The sequence below is a fragment of the Amphiura filiformis genome, chromosome 5, assembly GCF_039555335.1.
Source record: "Amphiura filiformis chromosome 5, Afil_fr2py, whole genome shotgun sequence".
NCBI classification, from domain to species: domain Eukaryota; kingdom Metazoa; phylum Echinodermata; class Ophiuroidea; order Amphilepidida; family Amphiuridae; genus Amphiura; species Amphiura filiformis.
In genome coordinates this window covers 26011105-26036240 of record NC_092632.1, presented here as the reverse complement: position 1 = coordinate 26036240, position 25136 = coordinate 26011105, and the positions used below count along the sequence as shown (strand labels likewise).

General features: G+C 37.3%; 1 protein-coding gene across 1 annotated transcript; it reads right to left on the bottom strand.

The window, feature by feature from the left end:
- Window positions 1-931: 931 nt before the first annotated feature.
- LOC140152093 (cation channel sperm-associated protein 1-like) lies at window positions 932-25136 on the bottom strand. The gene is made up of 10 exons (XM_072174391.1): window positions 24563-25136; window positions 24172-24285; window positions 14622-14760; window positions 13866-14107; window positions 13396-13459; window positions 12424-12508; window positions 12144-12198; window positions 11145-11229; window positions 9639-9753; window positions 932-949 (listed from the first exon to the last, which is right to left on the bottom strand). The coding sequence occupies exons 1-10, from the start codon at window positions 25134-25136 to the stop codon at window positions 932-934; spliced, it is 1491 nt and encodes a 496-aa protein (XP_072030492.1).

The following is a 25136-nucleotide window of genomic DNA, read 5'->3' as shown; positions in this document are numbered from 1 at the left end:
ATTATGTCAGTATGTAGAAATGCAAACATTGATTGTGCATCTTTCTTGCTGTCTTCAAGGGGACAGACCTAAAGATCGATGAATCCAGGAAAATGAACATTTTGAAAAAAACATTTTTCAAGAAGTTATCAAACATTAAAAAAATATCAAAATATTTCAAAAACATTTATCAAAAAATTGTCAGAATGTCTTTGAAAAATATTGTTTGCAAAAGTTTACTAAAATCTGCTGTTAACATTAGGCGGATGCGCCGTATTTAGCATTAGCTTTGGATATTTAATTATTTTCTTTATTTTCACCCGGTGCGTCGGGTAGAAAATAAAGAAAATAAGTAACTAAATGTCCAAAGCTAATGCTAAATACGGCGCCTCCGCCTAATGAACATTTAAATAAGAACTAAGTGCTTTGTTTAAAATTACATTTTATATTAAGCAATGTACTTTTGCACTTCAGGTTTTCATTCAAAAAAGGCCAGTTCCTCTTTGTAATATTTTGATGATTGCAAAATATGCAAATTAATGTGTTGGTAAAACAAAGTTAGTAATTGTATATTTGATGTTCATGATATTATATTTCAACTAGATTTTGCAGTTAGCCTAGTTGTGTGGTTTTCAATAATACTGCTGTGAATGTTTTTAGCAGCTCATCCTTGAATGGTGTTACAAAAATATTTTTGAAAAAAATTATTTCATGGCTTTCTTTCTGTCATTTTTATGGTTACTAAGCTATTGAATAAATCTATACATCACTGTTTTTGTGTGTACATGATTGTGTGTATGTAAACATGCGAGCTGTTCATAAAGAGAACAGGCAGAAAGAGAACTTATATAAATAAAACTATGACATGCAAAGTTGCATAATATGCAAATAATTCTTTATTACATCTTTTAGTGAAAACAGGCTCATCAAGGTAAATATTGTAAGCATCATGTTATGCATCATCCATAGGCTGGAAAGAAAACAAACAAGAAAGAATGTTATGAGACTATGCAGTGTCAAACTATCATGTATATACTATACTATTAATCTTCTTTGCCAGGCAGTGATGTCAGTGCAGTTATTGAAATTGTTCGTTCAAATCGCTTGCATACACATGTGCACTTTTAAAGATGCCAAGTAGACACGCCCGCAACACATCTGCCTCCCAAAAAGAAAAATAGTATAGTTATTGTCTCAAACCGTAATCACTACTTTCATGATTACAAACATTACATTCCCTGAGTACACTAATGTAATATTTAGTCCACACCAAATAGTTGTGTGATAAGACTCTTTTCATACTCATTCACCTGTGAAAAAAACTGCCTTGAGCACATGAAATAGGGAAAAGATACAAAGAGCAAGCCCTAAAATCGTGGTAAAAAGCTACAGAGTGTAGACCTGAGACAAGAATACCATTCTTATCTCCGGTGTAAACTGTCTCATTTACATAACAAGGAACAACTATGATAAGAGCCAACACCCTTTGTATCAATTATTTAGTTGATACCTGTTTTTTCATGAGAAACATAAGAAATGAATCTAGCACATATGTACGTAGCAACATTGGTCAATGATAGTACTGTAATTTTGTTAAAATAGCAAGCAGAGAAGTATAAACAGGAATTTTTACTTTTAGTTACATAGACGACAGGCAGGTCCAATATTTGGAGTAGTGGATGCCAGTGCATTCTTATCCTAGTCAGTTGTATATTATTTTAATTGTGGGGATTTGGGCTCCTTGCACAAAGTCCACACAAACAGATGTCTCATGTGTTTCTTGTATACAAAAAAGCAGACAAACGAAGTATTTTTTTTCAGTGACACTTTCAGGATATGTCAAGTGTGTGCTAATGATGAAACCTATTAAATTTGAATGGTAGTCGACATCTACAAAAAGAATAACGAAGTATTCAGAATTGTACTAATTTAGTTGGACGTTCACAAAGTCACCCAATATTATACCTTATTAATCTGCATTGGCAACTCTGTATTCTGTGCGATCCAACCAGAGGTTGGTCCATATAGTCGTGCACATAGTCGTGCATAGCCGGTTTTGCCTACCGTTGCCATTGGTTACGAATTTATACTTCTATCTCAGACTGGCTGAGGGCCAATCAAGTGGAAGTTGCCCAATAGTCATGATAGTATATCCCCCATTGACTCGGTCGCTTTTAGAGTCGTAACGATGTGGTATAGACTTGCCAGTCTCGTGTACGCCGTTTGTACACAGAGACTGGCTTATGCCACTGTGTGTGTCATTGGGATCTATACAAACGTAGCAACATTTTTTTGCAATTGAGTCAATTTATATAAAATTGGTACTCACATATCTGATTTCTAAATCATAATTATCCTGTTTAATGTATCCAAGTACCTTACACTTGGAATTTGTGATACTTCAAAGATAATTTTTGAGCCATCGACCTTACGAGATGAAACAATGCAAGTCACAAGATCTCGCGAGATGACCCACCTCTTTTACAGCCGGTTTCTGTCTTCAAGTCATGTTCGCGATACAGCCACGTTGCACTCTGGGGTCGAGACTAATCAGTTACGTCGTTAACAACGAGTAAACAAAATGGCTGGGAAAACGGAGGAAATTGTGTCCTTAAAAGTGTTTCAGCGTGACGATCAGAAACCTCAAAAACTATTTTTGTTGGGCCGCGCTTGATATGCTAATGATATACAGGTACATTGTAGGATATAAATTGGATGGTAAATAAGCCAAATATTGCAAGAAATCTACTCGCTAGAATCCTAGCGACCCCGCAAAAAAAAATGACCGTCCATGCGAATGTAATATTGAAATCGTAAAATCCCTACTAGTAATAGACCTACTTGTCACTAATCGTGGCGCGTGATCAAGTCGTGATAAAAAGGTCAAAGTGGCTGATCAATGTGTGGGCAAATGTTCAAGTGGCTTTTTGACCAATCGGCTTTCTAGCAGTAAAATATGGGGACCAATCAGGTTGTATCAATGTGATACCAATAAACTATGATGTATGACTCATCTTGTTAGGCCTACTAAAAATAAAATTCGGTTTCCGGTAACCCGCCCGCCCTCTTTTTTGGTGCCGCAAAAAAATAATTTATGCCACTTTTGGAAAAATAAAATTTTTCAAGAGTCGTCCGTGTCGAAATTCTGACATGAAATAATTTATGCCACTTTTGGAAAAAATAAAATTTTTCAAGAGTCGTCCGTGTCGAAATTCTGATATGAAGTTGTTGGAAATCACATTATTTTATTTTCCCCCGACTTTCTGCCATTCAATGATTAAAGAAATACAGTTGAATTGATAGATAATATTTATCGCGATATAGGCCTAGGCCTATGCACAACTATTTTATTTATGAAAACAGCGTGCAGCAGGACTCGTAATATTAAGTAGGCCTACAACTATTGATAAACTATTGAACTACCCAGCAAACACAAGAACGTTTTAAATTTTATAAGTTATATTTTGGCTTTTGGTTTAGCTAAAAACGTTTTAATAACATTAAAATGTCGGGTTATATAAAGGTCATGATAACGTTTTAAAACGTTTTGTATGAAAACACAATACAACAATATTTTTCAATGTTTTCAAAAAATGTTATTGTAAACTATTTTTACAAACATTTTTGCCAAATATTGTGTCAATACTTAAATAACATTATGTTAAAATGTTTGAACCCAGCAAACACAGAAATGTTCTTAAAATGTTTTTTCAAAACCTTTTAATAACATTTAAATGTCGGGTTATATAAAGGTCATGAAAACGTTTTTAAAACGTTATTGAAAATATTTTGGGCAAACATTTTTTCGCAAATATTTTTCAACCCCAAAATAACATTCTGTTTAGAATGTTTTGTATCAAGTTTTCAAGAATGTTTTTGGAATGTTATTAAAACGTTTTTATACCCTTTATATAACCCGACATTTAAACGTTTTCTGTAAAACATTTTTGTTTGCTGAGCAGTAGATTATCAAAAATGTTTTTTAAGGTTATGAAAATGTTTTATACTCTTAATATACCCTTTATATAACCCGACATTTAAACGTTTTCTGACAACCTTTTATAACCTTTTGCGAATGATGTCGAAAACGTTTTGTGTTTGCTGGGTATTTTGTCTGTGTCCGCAAAAATTTGATAAAAACGGTAATAGTAGGCCTAACACTATAAGACAAAGGCCTAACGCTCATTAAATCGGTGTTGTTGTCGAACTAATTCCCATAAAGCTCGTATTAAAAAGTAATAAAAAAGTTAAAATGCTAAAAATGATGTAGGCCGAAAAATTGTGTAATCTTGTCCTAGACACTCAACGATAAACCCCTATCAAGTATGAATAAAAGACTGTTCATTTCAATTTATAAACGTTGAGGAAGTTGTGCATTTTGTCAGCACCGATATAATAAAAATTAAAATAACTAACCTGGCAGATTTCAGGATTAACCAACATTTATTTTCTCATGCCGCTCGCCCAGGCCTGCATATTATCCCGTCAAGAAACTCAACCCTAGGCCTACCTTTTTCAACATGTAAATATAATTCCATAGCGATAAATAGTGAACGTTGCATTGAAGATGAGGATACTTGGATGATACAGATATTAAGCACATGTTAAATGGGGGGGGTATGGGGATGTCCCAGTTTGTTTTACAAGGGCAATTATTATTTGACCCAAACTTTTTGGTGGGTGGGTTCATCATGACCCGAGACAGAACAAGTTTGTATTGGTTAATGGGTCAAGGTCATCCAGGGGTCATCTGAGGTCAAATTAGTAAAAACTATCATATGGGCATGAAACTTGATAGGGTAGATTCAATATTTAGAGCCAAAATTGTGGAGGGTAATTTCTGGGTCACCAAAGGTCAAATTAGTAAAAACTGTCACATCACATTGGCATGATACTTGGTGGGTACAGTCAATATTTAGAGCCAAAATTTTGGAAGGTCATTTTGGGGTCACCAGAGGTCATCTGAGGTCAAATTATTAAAACTGACATATGGGCATGACAATTGGTTAGTACAGTCAACATTTAGAGCAAAATTTTTGAAGGTCATTTGGGGTCACCAGAGGTCATCTGAGGTCAAATTAGTTAAAACTGTCATATGGGCATGAAACTTGGTTAATACAGTCAACATTTAGAGCCAAATTTTTGAAGGTCATTTCGGGGTCAACAGAGGTCATCTGAGGTCAAATTAGGTTAAACTGTCATATGGGCATGAAACTTGGTTAATACAGTCAACATTTAGAGCCACATTTTTGAAGGTCATTTCGAGGTCAACAGAGGTCATCTGAGGTCAATTAGGTTAAACTGTCATATGGGCATGAAACTTGGTTAATACCACAGAATTAAAACCAGAGAACCAGGACTCGACCGCCATCTTGATACAGGCATGGAGCAAAAATTGGGGGTATTCGGTTTCCCTCGGAATGCGCTCGAGGCATTCGTTGTCATGCAAGCGCGACATGGATGATGGGCGCATTTGAGAGACGCACTTGATGCGACCTGCACGCGAGTACCAAGACGCTTCAGATGAGACGCAGAATTGTTTTCGTTTGTCTCCGCGCACCGTCGGCAAGGACCCGAATACCCCAAATTTTCTCCCCATAGCTGACCGCGCGATTGTACGTGGCGGTATAGGGAGTCCCGGTTCTCCTTCTCTAATTCTGTGGTTAATACAGTCAACATTTAGAGCCAAATTTGTTGAAGGTAATTTTGAGGTCACCAGAGGTCATCTGAGGTCAAATTAGTTAAAACTGTCATATGGACATGAAACTTGGTTAGTACAGTCAACATTTAGAGCCAATTCTTTTAAGGTCATTTCGGGTCACCAGAGGTCATTTGAGGTCAAATTAGTTAAAACTGTTATATGGGCATGAAACTTGGTTAATACAGTGAACATTTAGAGCCAAATTTTTAAGGTCATTTCGGGGTCACCATATGTCATCCGAGGTCAAATTAGTTAAAACTGTCATATGGACATGAAACTTGGTTAATACACTCTACATTTAGAGCCAAATTTTTTGAAGGTCATTTGGGGTCACCAGAGATCATCTGAGGTCAAATTAGTTAAAACTGTCATATGGGCATGAAACATGGTTAGTACAGTCAACATTTAGAGCCAAATTTTTTGAAGGTCATTTTGGGGTCACCAGAGGTCATATTAGTAAAAACTGTCATATGGGCATGAAACTTGGTGGATACAGTCACCATTTAGAGCCATATTTTGGTAAGGTCATTTGGGGGTCACCAGGGGTCATCTGAGGTCAAATTAGTAAAATTTTGTATTGGCAAGAAACCTCTGTCGAGATTTGATCCCCAAGTCAGGTAAACTTAAAAAATTGGTTTGATTTACACTTATTGATTTCACGTTCAAGTCATTAACTGTTTACAAGTTAATATTATATTTGACTATTTTTGGATCCCAAAAGTTTGGTTATGGACCCCTATTTTTTGGATTTAAGATAAGGAGGGTCCATTTGGAGTTTGGACTCCTTACTTTTTTCTACCCCTAATTATGGTCATTTCAAAATATTATTTTATCTGTTTAGTGTTTTGTATTGCATAAATTTCCAAATTGTATGTAGCAGTTTTCTATAATTGCACAAACAGAAAAAGCTTTTATATATAGACAAGAACAGTGAATGACAGAGAGTAGGTAAATGATATTGGACAGTACGACACACTTGTGTAGTATGAGAAGAGCTTTTGCGATTGAGACCCCGAGTCATACTGTTTTTCTATTGGCTAGCCTTCAAGTGTTAAATTGGGTCGAAATTTCAGTATGTGTAAATAATTTTTTTTTCCTTCCTTCCGTCCCAATTTTTTCAGAGCATGTTACCGGAAACATCATTTTATTTTTATTTAGCCTTATTTATATTATGGCGTAGTACGTTTTGTGCATTGCCGTCCACGGGATATTATAAAAGAAAAATCGATTTTGCCCAAACCTGTATAATAAACACATCAAGGAAATTGGTACTTGACTTGATGAATGACTCATCGTGTTGAGCGAATTGATGATGATGATAGCGATTACGTAACGCTATGACACAAGTTTTTGTACATTGAAACGCCTACAATGTTGTATCGGTAAATAATAATTAATTTAAATGATGTTGCGCACGCCTATGCTATATTCCATGTTTTTGTTTACACCACGCCAAAGAAAGCGTCACATGCGCCCGTCAGTGAGTGAGGATTGCCAAACCCGCGATTTGGTAGCCCAATTGGGCGACTTTTGAAGATTTTCCCCGCGACTTTTGACAATTTCCTGATCCATAGAAACCAATGGTTAAGAAAAAAATTGGGCGACTTTTCAACATTGGCTCCCGCGACTTCCGATCATTTCATGTCCCATAGAAACCAATGGTAAAGAGAAAAATTGGGCGACTTTTCGATTATTTGACCCGCAATTCGGGCTGAAATCTTTTGGCAACCCGGGCCGTCACTTCCCTTCAAAGTATCCACTGCAGACAGACGTGTAATTAAGGTGGTACGAAAGGCAAAATCAAGTTGCTCTGATTGAGATTAAAATAGACTTGTTGCAGAGAGATATGCAAAATAATCTTAATTCTAAAATTTGAGCCAAATCGGACAAACGGTTTTTGAGATAATGCTGTTGAAAGATTCTTTGTATTCTATTGTTTTTGCCAATATATTGATGAAGTTAATGAAGAAAATTGGCAAAATGTGCTCATTAATATTAATTTTTGCCAATATTTTCCCAATATATTATGAATAAACCTTCATACTACTTTTACCTTTAAATTTTGACCTGAAACTTTGCCAATGTGTCTCTATGACCTAAACCTTTAACATGTGATTTTCCTGCAAATCTAATTTGCATATTTGCATAATTAATTAGCCTTAAGTATAATGCTAATTAATTATGCAAATATGCAAATTAGATGGGCGGGAAAATCACATGGTAATGTTTTAGGCCATAGAAACACATTGGCAAAGTTTCATGTCAAAATCATATAAAATAAAAGTAGTATGAAGGTTTATTCATAAGATATTGGTATAATATTGGCAAACATGAATATTCATGAGCACATTTTGCCAATTTTCCTCATTAACTTCATCAATATATTGGTAAAAACAATAGAATACAAAGAAACTAAAAACATGCATATCTTGACAACCGTATGTCCGATTTCCTTCAAACAAAAACTATTTTGCTCAGTGTATTTAGCTTAACTTATTCAATCTATTCAAATGGTTCTAAATTCAGTTTCTGTTTTCCAGAAACATCGTTTCGAACCCCCTTAATTCGGTCAAATCGGTCTCATTCATCAACAAACATTATACATTCAACTTCTATTCAACAACTATTTCACCAGGCCAATTGTCCATGCTCCTATGTTTTCCCTTCAACCTTTACAAACCTCTACCGTCTACCTCATTTTAACTCTCTAACCTCTCACTTTCCCTTCTTACAAACATTTAACTCATTACCCCCACCCCTCGACTCGCCAAATCCCCACAAGGTTCTGAACAGAAACAAAACATACATCACCCAACCTAAACCAATCAATCACAAACACCATCAATGATCCCCCCAAACACATGTACCATTCAGTACCAAAACAAACCACCAAAGAAGAGAACCGCGAAGCCCGGGAACCGCTCTAGTTTGTTATTGAATTGCCCCGCCCCACCCCACACCACTCCACGCCATACATAAATTCTCCCAGTCACATTTCCCCAATATGAAATTTAAAAAAGTAAAATTTAAATTTTGCTTCTTTTAAAATTTGGCAGAGGCGGGGTTCGAACTCACGGCGCCGCTTATAATGCTCTATGAGCCTAGCGCCTTGGACCACTCGACCACTTGTCTTCATGGAATTCATTTGAAACTTATTTGAAGATATAATCGCAACTTCAATATAGGCATACCACGTGACAAGCAAAAGCAGAAAACGTACCATATTTTGGAATTTTATTTGCCTAAATACATTAATGTGTATTAATAGCGCTCAATTGTTGTTAATCCGACCATAAACATGATAAATGCGCGTCTATATGGACAATACATGATATCGATTTTGACACGTGCTCTCACGGTGTCAGTACATACTCTGGTACATTTCCATGGTCAGTAAAATACTATAGAGGAACCTACCATTTTCTTGTATACACGTTCGATGTTTTATCAATTACATAAAATTCCATTTTAGACCCCAAATGTTTTTTTTCAGGAAATAAAAGATTAGATTACCATAAAAACGAAACAGTAATCTTTTGCCGGGTCTAATGTAATATTCACATAGGATTTTCAACGTTTTTTCTATCCTTATTCTTGCTCAATTAAAAAAAAATTTTGGCGTATATAAAATTGAAATAAAATTCTCTGCCTCTTAAACGGCATCAAATGCGCCATAATTGGGTATCACGAATCGTTATATATGATGTGCAGTTAATATTCATATTTTCTTTTATACAGAGGATGCTTCAGTTTTGACAGGAAAAAATTTTCTTGAAAACCCTCTCACTCGGTTATTTTAAAAAGGTAACCACGCTTCCCTAGAATGTGCAATAAATTAGCATTAAAATTTTTCTTATTCTAACAGCAAGCGTTTCTAGAATGTATTTTGGCGAAATGTGGTGTGGCCCCACCCCAAAAAAATCTTAGCGCCGACACTGATCAATTCCTTATTACTTACCACTTGTACCATGTCTATCATCTTATCTAATGTGCCTTGTTGATTTTGTAATACATGACCATTGTATTCTAAGGATGCCATTAGTCTCAACAAATGACCAAGGTACTCTTTGTCACTGAAAACAAGCAAGCATCATCATTTTGTTAGCTACATTTTGTACGGCAGTTTCATTATATTAATGTTGAGAACCAAGATGGCCGAGACCTAATTGCATGCAGGATGGAACCTTTATTTGTAGCAAGCCCAAACCAACACACATGTAAAGATTTGTCTAAAATGGCACACATGGGCTCCATTGCCTCAGGGTAAATTTCACATACAAATAGAGAGCTCCCTACTCTGAAAATCCCATCAAAAGTTACGGGTTCATGCCCTTAAATGCTGAATGGATTTTTATGGCAGAGCACTTTTAGTTGGTACCTAAAATACGCAATGTTCATAACACAGTACATACAGGGCATGGGGACGGTCGTAACATATCAAGGGGCGCAACACTAAATCACTACGCATTTTATGTAAGAACGAAATTCGGCTAATATAGTCCATAGTGAGTATGAGATTGTAGCGACCATATCTACCGACAGGTTCACTTTAAATCACTCAATATCAGCTCATATGAATTCGACAAGTGTCTTTAATGATAACATGCAGAAAAAACCGGACATTTTATCTCAAAAGCAATTCTCTGTGGCGGATGAAGACAACTTCCGATTTTGAAATGTGAGTGGTGAATTTAGTATATTTTTAGGCCATATTTTTTGCACCGCGAAATAGCGAAAAAAGTCAACGGTCATCGATATATGCCGACAAAAGTTTTGGAATCTACAGAAACAGAGCTTTAATTTGATACCAAATTTATTTTGTCAAGTATTGCAGGGACGCCAGGAATGGCGCTCGAAGTAGGCCAAAATCACACGTTATCCTATGGGACGCTTATTTAGTGTTGCGCCCCCTCAAAAGAACTGACTCGACTTGCGTTTGGAGGAGAATTATTGTTTTTTGTTACTGTGTGAGTCAATAAAGTCACAAAATTCACAAAAGCATGCATCAGTCACAAATATGCAAAGTGCAGTTCCTAGTGTGTGTACACCATTCTATATCAATCCACGATGTTACGAGTCATGCCAAGCTGATCAGAGTCTAGTTGAATATTAAAAGGGCATTTCGTGATCCACAGCCTCGTCCCCCCACTTTTCTCAAAAAAAGTTGAGATTTTTATATCACTGGAAACCTTTGGCTACATAATGTTTATGTACAAAACAATTCTTGCAGATTAATTCGTTTGGCCAAGATATCGTGAAATTTGAATTTCGTTCTGGTATACCAGAACTAAATTACAACACATTGTCTATGGAGTAGTGTAATACACATAAGCATGCATAACTCACAAACGCAAAATCAGAATCAACTGAAATTTTGGGAATAAGCTTTTGTCGTGAATATCTACTGAAAAATGTCATAAAAAGAGGATGCTAGGATCACGAAATCCTCCTTTAAATGACTTACATAGTTGAATATTCCCTTTCATCTGTGTAGTAATCAGCAACTGTTTTCCGTATCTTCACCACAGACTCTGATGAAAAAGACTTCACTGCAAAAAAAACCAGGTTCATAATGAAAAACTTGCTACTATATCAATTCCATATGTGATGTTCATGCTCAAAGCACAATAAGTAACACCACTGCACTGCGTTACCAAAAGTAGATTCAGATAGCCTGTGGAATTGGTCATTACTTGATCACTTGGTAGTGAACATCACAAGCATGAGGCTTTGGACTTATGAAACAAATAGGTTCCCTTAAATTCTATTTTGATCAAGTCCTAATTAAAAAAAGGCCATCTTAATTTAATAGTTCGTTTCAAAGCCCCTGCACGCATTAGTAAAATCACCCGCTTTTTGTGCGTTATTCAGTTTTTTCCTTTTTTTTTTTATCAAATCCACCACACAAAAGTCTCACGTCTGACATCGCCAGACATCAAAATAGCCTAAATCGTAAATCTCAAAATTCTTCATCTTGACCACAGTGAAACTTCCTTGAAAGATGAAAAGGTGGTGCATTCTTGTCAAAAAGCTCATCCCACAGATAAAATAAAAGTTAAAAAAAACTCTAAAAAAATGCATTCTGCATTAGTTTTTAACTTGGGAAGGGCTTTGAGACAAAATATAAAATTAAGATGGCCTTAATCATTTGCGATGTGATCGAGCAAAATCAGTCAAAAGTCAAAAATATTGATTATGAGATATAGTCAAACAAAGGAAATAATTATGTTTCCTATTGTTTTGGAAACCCTTCAACTGCTCATATCTTTGGAACAAGCAGCTCTTGGAACAAGCAGTCCAATTTTAATGTAATTTTCTGCAAAATGTAGCTTCACAAATGCTTTACATATGAAACAAAGTAGAAAAATGAAAATTGAATATTTGGGACTTCAGACTGATTTTGCTTGTTAACACCACATTTATTTAAAGTTGTATTTGTAATCTAATCAACAAAGAATCTTACTTTGTAATCGTTCTTGTTTTGCCAGTTCATCCTCATCTTTATCATCTGCAGCTTTCTAAATGTGAGAGGGAAGAATATTGAAATGGATGTAAATGGGCAATTCCAGTTAAAATCCACACACCAAGTATGGAAGTGTATGGAGTGTTAATTTAAAATGAGGTTACTTTGACTTAGTGAGTTCTTGCGCACTGATTTGTGTAATTATTTTTCTTAACAAATAATGCCCAGTTTTCAACCTGTAATCTTTGATGCCAAAAAATTAGTGCCTATCGGAACTTACTATAATAGCTCTTCTCTCAGTCTCTCTTTCAGCAGCAGCCTCAATAGTCAGCTGAAAGTTATCAACCAGCACAGCAACAAACAAGCTGCATGGGTATAATGCAACATAACAGTAGTTATTACAAGAAATAAAAGGTAATGCAGTATCCTTTATACCCAAATAATGTGTAGGAGGCAGTAAAAATGTAAATGGGTGAAGCCCAGTCAAACTCATAATTTAAACATTTTTACTGCCAAGGATACATTATTTGGGTGTAAAGGATAATACTATGCCCTTTATATTTCAATTCTATTACTGCAAAATAATATGATTTAAGAGAAAATGTCACTTTTGTCCAAATATTTTAGGTTGTTTACTTCAAGGTGGAGTGACAGCATGTATCTCAGAAATATTGAGGCGTAATGCTATGCGTGATTGTTTTGTCAGCTTGATGAGTCTCATCAGTTGGGAGAATTGAGACCTTGGGCTCCTAGAACCAGTGAAATCCAGTGTACATAAGCTTACACATGAAGATTTCAGATGCAAAACACGATATATGCAATTTTCAAACTTTTTCTATATTTTACTAGCTTTAAATTGACATCCTACTTTTAAAAAATCCAATATGTGACATGATCAAGGGGAATGAGTCACATGTCGACCTTGGTCGAAAATGAGTTTTACATATGTTTCTAAAGAGGACATTTGGAGCTTTCAGAAACTGAAAACCCCAAGTCAATACGACTTTTCTTTGCGAAGTTACCTCGATTTATCAATAGCTGAAAACAATAGAAAACAAAAGAATTTTAACACTTTCTTTGCCAATATCTCAAAATCAATGTTAGCGACATCCGACTCATTCCCCTTGATCGTGTCACATAATATGATCAAAAACAGAACACAGAAAAATGGATATATTGTTTTTTTTTGCATCTGATCTCTTCAAATTTACATCTGATGTCTACAATTCTAGATTGGTAGATCATTACTTACTTCAGGAATATGAAGTACTCTGTAGCAATGTACAGGATCAAGTATAAAATAATGTGCCAGTACTCTGGAAAAGTAAAAACAAGATTATATATACATTATTATTACTCTATTCGCAGCTGACTATTTATAGAAACCAGGTGAACATGCAAATGTTCATAGTTATGTAATTAATCGTCCACAGCGCCCAGTTTAATTTCAAAGTTGCAGCTGATGTACTTAAGGGTAACAAAATGGGAAAATTCCCAAAAATGCATTCTTTGGCCTATCAGTTTACTTCCTTTTCTTAGAAATGAAAGCTGGGGAAAATGTAATAAAAACAATTGAAATATTCTTATTTACACCTATATTTAGGTTTTTTACTAAGCAAATTATTCTATTTCTTACTATCTTAACAAGAAAAAGAGAAAATCCAACTGACCAACTCAACAGTTTTTGAACAAGCAAGCAATAATTATTTTGTTTTTGCTTACGTGGATCTTTATCCATTGCATCCGTGAATATATAAAACCAATCATCCAATGTGAGGAGCTGGAATAATGTAAGCATAGCTGATCCCAGATTGCCAAACCGTCCTGGATCCACCTCATTATAGAGGCCTCTACCAATCACAGCAAACATGTATAGGAATAGGGAGATGAGCATGGTAATGGCTCCCATGGACTGCACAGACTGGAGACAGGTTGTCATTATCACTTGCAAACTCTTCAGAAATCTGCAGAACAAAAACAAGAAAAAAGGCATCCCTATAATGAAAGACAGAGATAGAAAGACTAAATCCCATCTAAAATTCTGACAACTAGACAGAAAATGCCGTACTGCGCAGGTTGGCAACCAATCACAGCGCACCTTTGCCCTGACATCAGACGCAATCTAGTCTTTTCATCTCTATCTTTCATTACAGTCGTATTTAGATATGATTAACATTGTCATTATTTCAATGTTTTTGCCCCTGCCTGCAGGTAGGGGTATGCTGGTATGTAAAGGCAAACAATCCCACTGATAAATCTTGGAAGAATGGTCTTTTGGTGAAAATACAAATAGCAACAATTTGATAATTTTAGTCTTAAAATGAGTACTAATTCATTAATTTCTAGGTGTGATTGTTCTTTGAAATCAACATTTGGTATATTTTGATGTCAACATGTCTTATTTGTTAAGTGTCGAATCCTGTAAAATAGGGATATGGTGTAAGAAGTCTTGACAGTGGTAAAAAAGTTTATACTTACCTGACAGTTCTGAGCACTCGGAGTGCCCTTAGTGCTCTCATGGCCCTGAATATAGTGATAAAACTCAATATCTGCACAGAGTTGCCTACCAATGTGGACACTAGGAAATCGGCTATATTTGTCTGAACAATCATAAAATCTATAACATTAACAGAAGAAAGGAAAACATTAGGGAACGGCTTGATTTTAAGCAGGTCCCGGGTGTGTATTTTAAGCAGGGCTGTGTATTTTAAGCAGGGCTGTATCTACTTGATAACATTGCTATCATCTTAATATAACAGGTTACTCAAGCTAACAACATCGCTATCCACTGAAGATAGCGGGTTACGCAAACTGACAACTGCATTGCTATCTACTGATGATGGCAGGTTACAAAAGTTAACAACATTGCTATACTGAAGATAGCAGTTTACTCAGGTTGACATCATTGCTATTTACTGAAGATAACAGGTTATAGGTTGACAACATTGCTATCTACTGAAGATAACAGGTTACTCAGGTTGACAACATTGCTATCTACTGAAGATAGCAGGTTACTCAGGTTGACAACATTGCTATCTACTGAAGATTACAGGTTACTCAGGTTGACAACATTGCTATCTACGAAAGATAGCAGGTTACTCAGGTTGACAACATTGTTATCTACTGAAGATAACAGGTTACTCAGGTTGACAACATTGCTATCTACTGAAGATAACAGGTTACTCAGGTTTACAACATTGCTATCTACTGAAGATAGCAGGTTACTCGGGTTGACAACATTGCTATCTACTGAAGATAGCAGGTTACTCGGGTTGACAACATTGCTATATATTAAAAATAGCAGGTTACTCGGGTTGACAACATTGCTATCTACTGAAGATAACAGATGACTCCGGTTGACAACATTGCTTTCTACTGAAGATAGCAGGTTACTCAGGTTGACAACATTGCTATCTACTGAAGATAGCAGGTTACTCAGGTTGACAACATTGCTATCTTCTGAAAATAGCAGGTGACTCAGATTGACAACATTGCTTTCTACTGAAGATAACAGGTTACTACAGTTGAAAACATTGCTATCTATTAAAGATGGCAGGTTACTCAGGTTGACAACATTGCTATCTACTGAAGATAGCAGGTTACTCAGGTTGACAACATTGTTATTTACTGAAGATAACAGGTGACTCAGGTTGACAACATTGCTTTCTACTGAAGATAGCAGGTTGCTCAGGTTGACAACATTGCTATCTATTAAAGATGGCAGGTTACTCAGGTTGACAATATTGCTATCTACTGAAGATAGCAGGTTACTCAGGTTGACAACATTGCTATCTACTGAAGATAACAGGTGACTCAGGTTGACAACATTGCTATCTACGAAAGATAGCAGGTTACTCAGGTTGACAACATTGCTATCTACGAAAGATTACAGGTTACTCAGGTTGACAACATTGCTATCTACTGAAGACAGCAGGTTACTCTCAGGTTGACAACATTGCTATCTACTGAAGATAGCAGGTTACTCTCAGGTTGACAATATTGCTATCTACTGAAGATAGCAGGTTACTCAGGTTGACAACATTGCTATCTACTGAAGATAACAGGTGACTCAGGTTGACAACATTGCTATCTACGAAAGATAGCAGGTTACTCAGGTTGACAACATTGCTATCTACGAAAGATTACAGGTTACTCAGGTTCACAACATTGCTATCTACTGAAGATAACAGGTGACTCAGGTTGACAACATTGCTATCTTCTGAAGATAGCAGGTTACTCAGGTTGACAACATTGCTATCCACTGAAGATAGCAGGTTACTCAGGTTGACAACATTGCTATCTACTGAAGATAACAGGTGACTCGGGTTGACAACATTGCTATCTATTAAAGATAGCATGTTACTCTCAGGTTGACAACATTGCTATCTACTGAAGATAACAGGTGACTCAGGTTGACAACATTGCTATCTACGAAAGATAGCAGGTTACTCGGGTTGACAACATTGCTATCTACTGAAGATAGCAGGTTACTCTCAGGTTGACAACATTGCTATCTACTGAAGATAACAGGTTACTCAGGTTGACAACATTGTTATATCCTTCATTCATAGATTCTTGTTCATTGATTGGTTAAAAGTGTGTCACGTGATCAAAAATAAACACACTATTCTGTGAGGAAGTGCAAAAAGTACTATTTACGTCCGTAAATAGTACATCCAAGCCGTAAATAGTATTTCTGAATAGTTACTATATACGGATAGCTGCATACCCACGTCGCAGTCCATAAAGCATAACAATAACATTGAACGTCGACATTGACTATAAGAGTATTTTGTCACTGCCGAGAAACGACAACACAAAAATGGCGAAATATAAATCAAGCTGGAGTGGGCTGCTACTGCTGAAGAAGATCACAATTTCAGCTGTTTAATTTGAATTGTTACCAGTTCTAGCGCAGGAATATTTACTGAATTCATACCACAGACCAACACAGTCAGATTCAGAGCGACACTGACACGGTAAGCTTAAAAACAAACACTGACAGTGCGAGACCAGTCTCGGACCGCCTAGGCCATGCATGCATGAAGGTAGCTGGCCTAGTACATGTAGTACCGTGCGTATGGAGGCCTATCCCGAATGCACGATGGCCTTCGTTTACACATGTAAATCTTTTTACATGTAACAACTTCAACAAATAAACACTGACAGTGAGTAAGCTTTAAAAACCACTAACACATGAACATGACAGTGCGAGTTTTTGAACCGCCTAAACCGGACTGCCGTGCATAGGCCCTACCTAGGCCTATCTTGAAGCATGGTGGAGTTTTCATATAATCTTTTAACCAATCAATGAACAAAAAATCTATGAATGAAGGATATAAACCAAATATATACTGCCTTCATTCGAGGTTCTAGTTAAAACTATGGTCCCTCGCTGAGATCAAAAGTACTATTTTCCTTCGGGGCTGCGCCCCTCAGGAAAATAGTACTATTGATCTCACCTCGGGCCCATAGTTTTAACCAGAACCTCTCATGGCAGTTTATATACTTCATTAATTATTGGTTAAAAGTGGATCACATGACCAAAAATAGTTCTACCATCAGTACTCCTAGCCGTAAATAGTACCTCTAAGCCGTAAATAGTATTTTCAATGTCCCGGATGAGCCGTAAATAGTACCTCCAAGCCGTAAATAGTACTTTTGACCATGCCTTCTGTGTGCGCGCATTTGATGCGACAGAACAGTTCACGCACGCGAAACTACCATAGCGTGATTTCGATTTTTTGAAGGGTAAAATATAGGTTGTGCTTAAATTGGTCGTGCTGTTCACTCAGGATAGAAGCTGGAGAGTCAAAACGTCAAATAATTTCCTTTTAACCAATCAATGAACAAAGAACATTAATGAAGTATATAAAACAAATATATACTGCCTTTATTCGAAGTTCTGGTTAAAACTATGGTCCCTCGTTGAGATCAATTAATACTATTTTCCTTCGGGGCTGCGCCCCTCAGGAAAATAGTACTATTGATCTCACCTCGGGCCCATAGTTTTAACCAGAACCTCTCATGGCAGTATATATTTGTATAATATATTTGTATACTATCTACTGAAGATAGCAGGTTACTCTCAGGTTGACAACATTGCTTTCTACTGAAGATAACAGGTGACTCAGGTTGACAACATTGCTATCTACTGAAGATAGCAGGTGACTCTCAGGTTGACAACATTGCTATGTACTGAAGATAACAGGTTACTCAGGTTGACAACATTGCTATCTTCTGAAGATAGCAGGTTACTCAGGTTGACAACATTGCTATCCACTGAAGATAGCAGGTTACTCAGGTTGACAACATTGCTATTTACTGAAGATAACAGGTGACTCGGGTTGACAACATTGCTATCTATTAAAGATAGCATGTTACTCTCAGGTTGACAACATTGCTATCTACTGAAGATAGCAGGTTACTCAGGTTGACAACATTGCTATCTACTGAAGATAGCAGGTTACTCAGGTTGACAACATTGCTATCTACTGAAGTTAGCAGGTTACTCGGGTTGACAACATTGCTATCTTTAATCTACTGAAGATAGCAGGTTACTCAGGTTGACAACATTGCTATGTACTGAAGATAGCAGGTTGCTCAGGTTGACAACATTGCTATCTTCTGAAGATAGCAGGTTACTCAGGTTGACAACATTGCTATCTACTGAAGATAGCAGGTTACTCAGGTTGACAACATTGCTATCTACTGAAGATAGCAGGTTACTCAGGTTGATAACATTGCTTTCTACTGAAGATAACAGGTAACCCAGGTTGACAATATTGCTATCTACGAAAGATGGTAGGTGACTCAGGTTGACAACATTGCTATATCCACTAAAGATAGCAGGTTACTCAGGTTGACAACATTGCTATCTTATGAAGATAGCAGGTTACTCAGGTTGACAACATTGCTATCTACTGAAGATAGCAGGTTACTCAGGTTGACAACATTGCTTTCTACTGAAGATAGCAGGTGACTCTCAGGTTGACAACATTGCTATCTACTGAAGATAACAGGTTACTCAGGTTGACAACATTGCTATCTACTGAAGATAGTAGGTTACTCAGGTTGACAACATTGCTATCTACTGAAGATAGCAGGTTACTCAGGTTGACAACATTGCTATCTACTGAAGATAGCAGGTTACTCAGGTTGACAACATTGCTATCTACTGAAGTTAGCAGGTTACTCGGGTTGACAACATTGCTATCTTTAATCTACTGAAGATAGCAGGTTACTCAGGTTGACAACATTGCTATGTACTGAAGATAGCAGGTTGCTCAGGTTGACAACATTGCTATCTTCTGAAGATAGCAGGTTACTCAGGTTGACAACATTGCTATCTACTGAAGATAGCAGGTTACTCAGGTTGACAACATTGCTATCTACTGAAGATAGCAGGTTACTCAGGTTGATAACATTGCTTTCTACTGAAGATAACAGGTAACCCAGGTTGACAATATTGCTATCTACGAAAGATGGTAGGTGACTCAGGTTGACAACATTGCTATATCCACTAAAGATAGCAGGTTACTCAGGTTGACAACATTGCTATCTTATGAAGATAGCAGGTTACTCAGGTTGACAACATTGCTATCTACTGAAGATAGCAGGTTACTCAGGTTGACAACATTGCTTTCTACTGAAGATAGCAGGTGACTCTCAGGTTGACAACATTGCTATCTACTGAAGATAACAGGTTACTCAGGTTGACAACATTGCTATCTACTGAAGATAGTAGGTTACTCAGGTTGACAACATTGCTATCTACTGAAGATAGCAGGTTACTCACGTTGACAACATTGCTATCTACTGAAGATAGCAGGTTACTCAGGTTGACAACATTGCTATCTACTGAAGATAGCAGGTTACTCAGGTTGACAACATTGCTATCTACTGAAGATAGCAGGTTACTCAGGTTGACAACATTGCTATCTACTGAAGTTAGCAGGTTACTCGGGTTGACAACATTGCTATCTTTAATCTACTGAAGATAGCAGGTTACTCAGGTTGACAACATTGCTATGTACTGAAGATAGCAGGTTGCTCAGGTTGACAACATTGCTATCTTCTGAAGATAGCAGGTTACTCAGGTTGACAACATTGCTATCTACTGAAGATAGCAGGTTACTCAGGTTGACAACATTGCTATCTACTGAAGATAGCAGGTTACTCAGGTTGATAACATTGCTTTCTACTGAAGATAACAGGTAACCCAGGTTGACAATATTGCTATCTACGAAAGATGGTAGGTGACTCAGGTTGACAACATTGCTATATCCACTAAAGATAGCAGGTTACTCAGGTTGACAACATTGCTATCTTATGAAGATAGCAGGTTACTCAGGTTGACAACATTGTTATCTACTGAAGATAGCAGGTTACTCAGGTTGACAACATTGCTTTCTACTGAAGATAGCAGGTGACTCTCAGGTTGACAACATTGCTATCTACTGAAGATAACAGGTTATTCAGGTTGACAACATTGCTATCTACTGAAGATAGTAGGTTACTCAGGTTGACAACATTGCTATCTACTGAAGATAGCAGGTTACTCAGGTTGACAACATTGCTATCTACTGAAGATAGCAGGTTACTCAGGTTGACAACATTGCTATCTACTGAAGTTAGCAGGTTACTCGGGTTGACAACATTGCTATCTTTAATCTACTGAAGATAGCAGGTTACTCAGGTTGACAACATTGCTATGTACTGAAGATAGCAGGTTGCTCAGGTTGACAACATTGCTATCTTCTGAAGATAGCAGGTTACTCAGGTTGACAACATTGCTATCTACTGAAGATAGCAGGTTACTCAGGTTGACAACATTGCTATCTACTGAAGATAGCAGGTTACTCAGGTTGATAACATTGCTTTCTACTGAAGATAACAGGTAACCCAGGTTGACAATATTGCTATCTACGAAAGATGGTAGGTGACTCAGGTTGACAACATTGCTATATCCACTAAAGATAGCAGGTTACTCAGGTTGACAACATTGCTATCTTATGAAGATAGCAGGTTACTCAGGTTGACAACATTGCTATCTACTGAAGATAGCAGGTTACTCAGGTTGACAACATTGCTATCTACTGAAGATAGCAGGTTACTCAGGTTGATAACATTGCTTTCTACTGAAGATAACAGGTAACCCAGGTTGACAACATTGCTATCTACGAAAGATGGTAGGTTACTCAGGTTGACAACATTGCTATCCACTGAAGATAGCAGGTTACTCAGGTTGACAACATTGCTATCTACTGAAGATAGCAGGTTACTCACGTTGACAACATTGCTATCTACTGAAGATAGCAGGTTACTCAGGTTGACAACATTGCTATCTACTGAAGATAGCAGGTTACTCAGGTTGACAACATTGCTATCTACTGAAGTTAGACAACATTGCTATCTACTACTGAAGATAGCAGGTTACTCAGGTTGACAACATTGCTATGTACTGAAGATAGCAGGTTGCTCAGGTTGACAACATTGCTATCTTCTGAAGATAGCAGGTTACTCAGGTTGACAACATTGCTATCCACTGAAGATAGCAGGTTACTCAGGTTGACAACATTGCTATTTACTGAAGATAACAGGTGACTTGGGTTGACAACATTGCTATCTATTAAAGATAGCATGTTACTCTCAGGTTGACAACATTGCTATCTACTGAAGATAGCAGGTTACTCAGGTTGACAACATTGCTATCTACTGAAGATAGCAGGTTACTCAGGTTGACAACATTGCTATCTACTGAAGTTAGCAGGTTACTCGGGTTGACAACATTGCTATCTTTAATCTACTGAAGATAGCAGGTTACTCAGGTTGACAACATTGCTATGTACTGAAGATAGCAGGTTGCTCAGGTTGACAACATTGCTATCTTCTGAAGATAGCAGGTTACTCAGGTTGACAACATTGCTATCTACTGAAGTTAGCAGGTTACTCGGGTTGACAACATTGCTATCTTTAATCTACTGAAGATAGCAGGTTACTCAGGTTGACAACATTGCTATGTACTGAAGATAGCAGGTTGCTCAGGTTGACAACATTGCTATCTTCTGAAGATAGCAGGTTACTCAGGTTGACAACATTGCTATCTACTGAAGATAGCAGGTTACTCAGGTTGACAACATTGCTATCTACTGAAGATAGCAGGTTACTCAGGTTGATAACATTGCTTTCTACTGAAGATAACAGGTAACCCAGGTTGACAATATTGCTATCTACGAAAGATGGTAGGTGACTCAGGTTGACAACATTGCTATATCCACTAAAGATAGCAGGTTACTCAGGTTGACAACATTGCTATCTTATGAAGATAGCAGGTTACTCAGGTTGACAACATTGTTATCTACTGAAGATAGCAGGTTACTCAGGTTGACAACATTGCTTTCTACTGAAGATAGCAGGTGACTCTCAGGTTGACAACATTGCTATCTACTGAAGATAACAGGTTACTCAGGTTGACAACATTGCTATCTACTGAAGATAGTAGGTTACTCAGGTTGACAACATTGCTATCTACTGAAGATAGCAGGTTACTCAGGTTGACAACATTGCTATCTACTGAAGATAGCAGGTTACTCAGGTTGACAACATTGCTATCTACTGAAGTTAGCAGGTTACTCGGGTTGACAACATTGCTATCTTTAATCTACTGAAGATAGCAGGTTACTCAGGTTGACAACATTGCTATGTACTGAAGATAGCAGGTTGCTCAGGTTGACAACATTGCTATCTTCTGAAGATAGCAGGTTACTCAGGTTGACAACATTGCTATCTACTGAAGATAGCAGGTTACTCAGGTTGACAACATTGCTATCTACTGAAGATAGCAGGTTACTCAGGTTGATAACATTGCTTTCTACTGAAGATAACAGGTAACCCAGGTTGACAATATTGCTATCTACGAAAGATGGTAGGTGACTCAGGTTGACAACATTGCTATATCCACTAAAGATAGCAGGTTACTCAGGTTGACAACATTGCTATCTTATGAAGATAGCAGGTTACTCAGGTTGACAACATTGCTATCTACTGAAGATAGCAGGTTACTCAGGTTGACAACATTGCTATCTACTGAAGATAGCAGGTTACTCAGGTTGATAACATTGCTTTCTACTGAAGATAACAGGTAACCCAGGTTGACAACATTGCTATCTACGAAAGATGGTAGGTTACTCAGGTTGACAACATTGCTATCCACTGAAGATAGCAGGTTACTCAGGTTGACAACATTGCTATCTACTGAAGTTAGCAGGTTACTCGGGTTGACAACATTGCTATCTTTAATCTACTGAAGATAGCAGGTTACTTGGGTTTACAACATTGCTATCTACTGAAGATAGCAGGTGACTTAGGTTGACAACATTGCTATCTACTGAAGATAGCAGGTTGCTCAGGTTGACATAAACATAAACAATGCGATTATTTAAGCGCCTTTTACAAAAGTAGGCAAAGCGCTAAAAGAGAGAAGACAAGAAAGGAAAAAGAGCTAATCAGTGGGAAAGAGGTGAGTGTTAAGGAGATTCTTGAACGTGGTAATATTTTCTTGACCACGGACAGTGGTGGGCAACTCGTTCCAAAGGCGCGGCCCCACTGTTGAAAAGGCGCGATCGCCAGCTTGTTTCTTGGAACGCGGCACTTCAAATGTGACAGCAGCGTCAGATCGAAGCGCATAAGATGTTTTGTGGGTCCGAGGTTGAAAATAAGAAGAGATGTAATCAGGTGATTGGGTGTGAAATGCTTTGAATGTCTGGAGAAGACTCTTGAACTGTATTCTTTGGGCAACATTGCTATCTACTGAAGATAGCAGGTTACTCGGGTTGACAACATTGCTATCTACTGAAGATAGCAGGTAACCCAATTTGATAACATTGCTATCTACTGAATGTAGCAGGTTACTCAGGTTGATAACATTGCCAATTGCCTTAAAACTTTTTAAACAAACAAACAAAAATGATGTTTTAAAAAATGTTTGTGCTTGCTGGGTAGGTACTCGTATTCAAATAAAACTCACCAATGATATTCCACTGCTCTTTGAAATAATCAAGTCGCCAGACGTAGATTTTCAAACACATTTCAATGAAATAGATGACCAGGAAGATGTAATCTAAAAATGTGAAATACCAGCCTGGTTGAGATAACAAAAGAAATATTACTTGTTAGAGCTATAATGTACGATCTTCCATCAAATTCAACTTAGTTATTCTTTACCAAATAAAATAATGTTAATAATAACTGTTAGGAAGGGTTTCTATCCATTTTAAGTCAAAATGATGAAATCCCACAGGCTATTTCGTTCGTGTTTTATGTGGGGATAAGAGACTTTTTATTTTATTTATAAAATCATTACAATGTATTCGCCAATCGCCTATATATTTGCCAATCTTACAAAAACGAAATATTACCTACTCGCACCACTACCATGTTGAATGTCAGAGCACACAGTATTGCTGTATTCAGAAGAATGACCACCAGGATAAAAGCATTGAAGAACATGGACTCTATAAGATTGTACATGTGCTTCCTGAATGTACCCGCACTACGTAGCACCTTCTCTTGTCTCTTCTTCATCTCTATCTCCTCCTGGTCTTCTTTCCAGTTGATGGTATGAGCTTCGTAGGCATGTGCTGATTTCATGGACTCTAATCTGTAGATTGGATTGGTGTCGGCTTCAGCAACCCCATTGGTTGTTGTTAGAGATTCAGAATCATCCTGCTGTTCACCGGAATCCTTTTGTGGTTTTCTGTGAGTGACTTCAGGAGGAATAAGCAGCTGGGGTGTGTTCTGGCCAATGGATAAACGCCGTATCCTGCGTTGCTGAGCTATCGACTGGTACTGTTTTGCAAGAGTTGGTCTGCGCTTCATGCGTCTGTTCTTGAAGGCTGCTATTTCTTGTGCATTTGAGCCTGTATCTAACTCATCAAGCTGTGGTATCGTGAGCCCACCCGTACCATCTGGCCGTGGTACGGACTCTGCCAT

Excerpts from the sequence above, each read along its gene's own strand:
- LOC140152093 (XM_072174391.1), bottom strand. The coding sequence starts at position 25,136 with ATGGCAGAGTCCGTACCACGGCCAGATGGTACGGGTGGGCTCACGATA. Across the intron at positions 14,761-24,171 it reads AGAGCAGTGGAATATCATTG|ATTTTATGATTGTTCAGACA; the intron begins GTGAGTTTTATT and ends TTAATGTTATAG. Across the intron at positions 11,230-12,143 it reads AAAACAAGAACGATTACAAA|TGAAGTCTTTTTCATCAGAG; the intron begins GTAAGATTCTTT and ends TTTTTTTTGCAG.